The sequence below is a fragment of the Chrysochloris asiatica genome, unplaced genomic scaffold, assembly GCF_000296735.1.
Source record: "Chrysochloris asiatica unplaced genomic scaffold, ChrAsi1.0 scaffold00627, whole genome shotgun sequence".
Classification (NCBI taxonomy): Eukaryota; Metazoa; Chordata; class Mammalia; order Afrosoricida; family Chrysochloridae; genus Chrysochloris; species Chrysochloris asiatica.
Window position 1 is genome coordinate 264,382 of NW_006409145.1, and position 2,294 is coordinate 266,675.

The 2,294-nt window shown below is 41.5% G+C and overlaps 1 protein-coding gene across 1 annotated transcript in view; it reads right to left on the reverse strand.

The window, feature by feature from the left end:
- The window catches only part of LOC102834164 (brain acid soluble protein 1-like), a 5,092-nt gene extending 4,631 nt beyond the window's left edge, over positions 1-461 (reverse strand). Inside the window, exon 1 of the mRNA XM_006877830.1 lies at positions 6-461. Coding sequence (XP_006877892.1) covers positions 6-461 — 456 coding nt within the window. The remainder of the gene's footprint in view (positions 1-5) is intronic.
- Positions 462-2,294: the final 1,833 nt, after the last annotated feature.

The following is a 2,294-nucleotide window of genomic DNA, read 5'->3' on the forward strand; positions in this document are numbered from 1 at the left end:
GGAGCCTCAGTCTTTTTGGGTTCCCCTTCCTCCTTGCTCTTACCATCCACCTGAGTGGCTGCAGTGGTTTCGGCCTGGGCATCAGCACTGGCCTCGGGCGCTTTCGGGGCAGCGGGGGTCGAGGCTGCAGCCTGCTCTTGCTCTGTATCCATCAAGGCCTCGAGTTTGGCCTCTGCAGCCCCCTTTGTGTTCTCAGGCTCCGCCTTCGGGGCTTCTTCCTTGGCCACGGCTGCGTCTTTGTCCCCCTCCTTCTCTTGGGTCTTGTTTGCAGCATCCTGGGCATCCTTCTCCGGCTTCTCCTCCTTGCCCTCCTTCACCTCGGTGGTCTCAGACACCGCCTGGGTCTCATTCTCCTTCGGGGCTGCCTCTGCTTCGGTCCCTGTGCCTTCAGTCTTCTTGTCTTTGTCTTTCTCATCATTCATATTGTACCCCTTCTTCTTCTTGCTCAGCTTGCCTCCCATCTTGGAGTTCGGCTGTGGATGCTGGTGCCGCCCCAAGTGCTCGCGGTGCCGCCTAGGGGCCCGGGTCTCTGGCGTCTTTGACCCGGCTGCTGGCTGCGAGCGGAGGCGCTCTCCCGGCTCCACCGCGGAGCCCAGAGCTAGGCGGGAGTCTGAGCTTTGCCGCCGCTGCCATCGCGCTGCCACTACTGCCCTGTTTTTTACACTACTGTGATCCCCACGCTGAATCCACTCAATTGTAGTCTTAGGAGCAAAGAAGTAAAGAATACTCACATTAGAGTTATGTAGAAGAGAGACAGCAGCAAGCAATTAAGATGGCAGTGATGTTAAATATGTAAAGTCATACTGGGTATGTCTTTCATGTTTCTCTCTTAAAAGGATTTAATCTTTGATTTATTCTCAGTTGCTGCTTTTGATAATAGCTATATTTTGGCGCAACTAAAAGAGTTTCACTAGTTATTTGATATTATTATACAGACAAGAAGCATACAGCGCAGTAGTTAAGAGTCCTTATTTTACAATTTTACGTTTCAGGTTTTAAATTCTTGGCCAGCTACCCTTTGAAAACTATCTAGCAATTATTAATACTCTGAGCATTTTTCATTTTGTTTTGTTAAATGAAAAAAATTATATCTGTTACCTAGAATTATGTTGTTGTTGATGTTAAATGCCATCAAGTCAGTTCCAACCCATAATGACCCTATATAGGGTTTCCATAGAGTGGATTATGAGTTTGAATCATGGACCTTGTGCTTCAAACCGATGTTGTGGTTCAAATTGAATTTGTAGTCCAAAGCATTAACCCATAGAACCATACCAAGATATCCCTAGAATTATAGTAAAGTTTAAATATCAAAAAAGAAAAGTAAAGCTGTTAAGACAGTGCTAATAAATATCTCATTATAATTAGAATATGTACATATTTGAAAACTTAAGGAGCGCAGATGGTGCAATGCTGAACCTAGTAGCTGTGAATCAACCAGATGCTAAAAGAAAAAAAGGTGTGGCTATCTGCTTCTTTATAGATTCACAAGCCTGGAAACACTTGAAAGTGCTACTTTGTTGCACTATTTTGAATGCACAATTTTCTTTGTTATGAAAAATATACATTGGTGTTGTGAACATTATTTTGGGGTAAAACAATTGATACACAAATATTAAAAAAATAGTAATGATTATAAACTCAGCCCTTTATATTTGTGAATTGATACTGAAGTGTATTTTGCAATATTATTAAGTGTTGTTATTGTTAAGTGCCTTTCAGTCGGTTCTTCACCCATAGTGACTCCAAATAGGGTGTCTCAGGAGTGTCTGGTGAGTATGCACCTCCAACCTTGAGGTAGAAACTAATATTGCAGTCCAGAGCTTTCTCCTACTTTACCACACTAGAATTCCTATAATTAAGTAATGAAAATTGTACATGTTGCACTGTATAAAACTAAAAAAAATATATAATAATAATAAAGAAGTGTCCTATTCATTCTAGAATTTTCTTAATATTCCTCTACACTAGTAATTTTCTTTGTGTGCATTTACTTCATATGTTAAAAAAATCTATATTCTGTTGCTTCTCTGCTTCCACATAGCAGTAAAATATTAGTTAATTCCTTAGTCTTTTTTTTTTTTTTTTTTTTTTAGAAATCATTGTGTCTGTACCAACTAAGAGCAACCGTAAGCACAACAGAATGAAACACTGCCAGTCTAGCACCAACCTCCTAATCCTTGGTATGCCTGAGCCCACTATTGTTGCTACTGTTCCAATCCAACTTGTTGGGAATCTCCCCCTTTTTCCTGACCCTCCACTTTACCAAGCAAGATGTCCTTCTCCAGGGACTG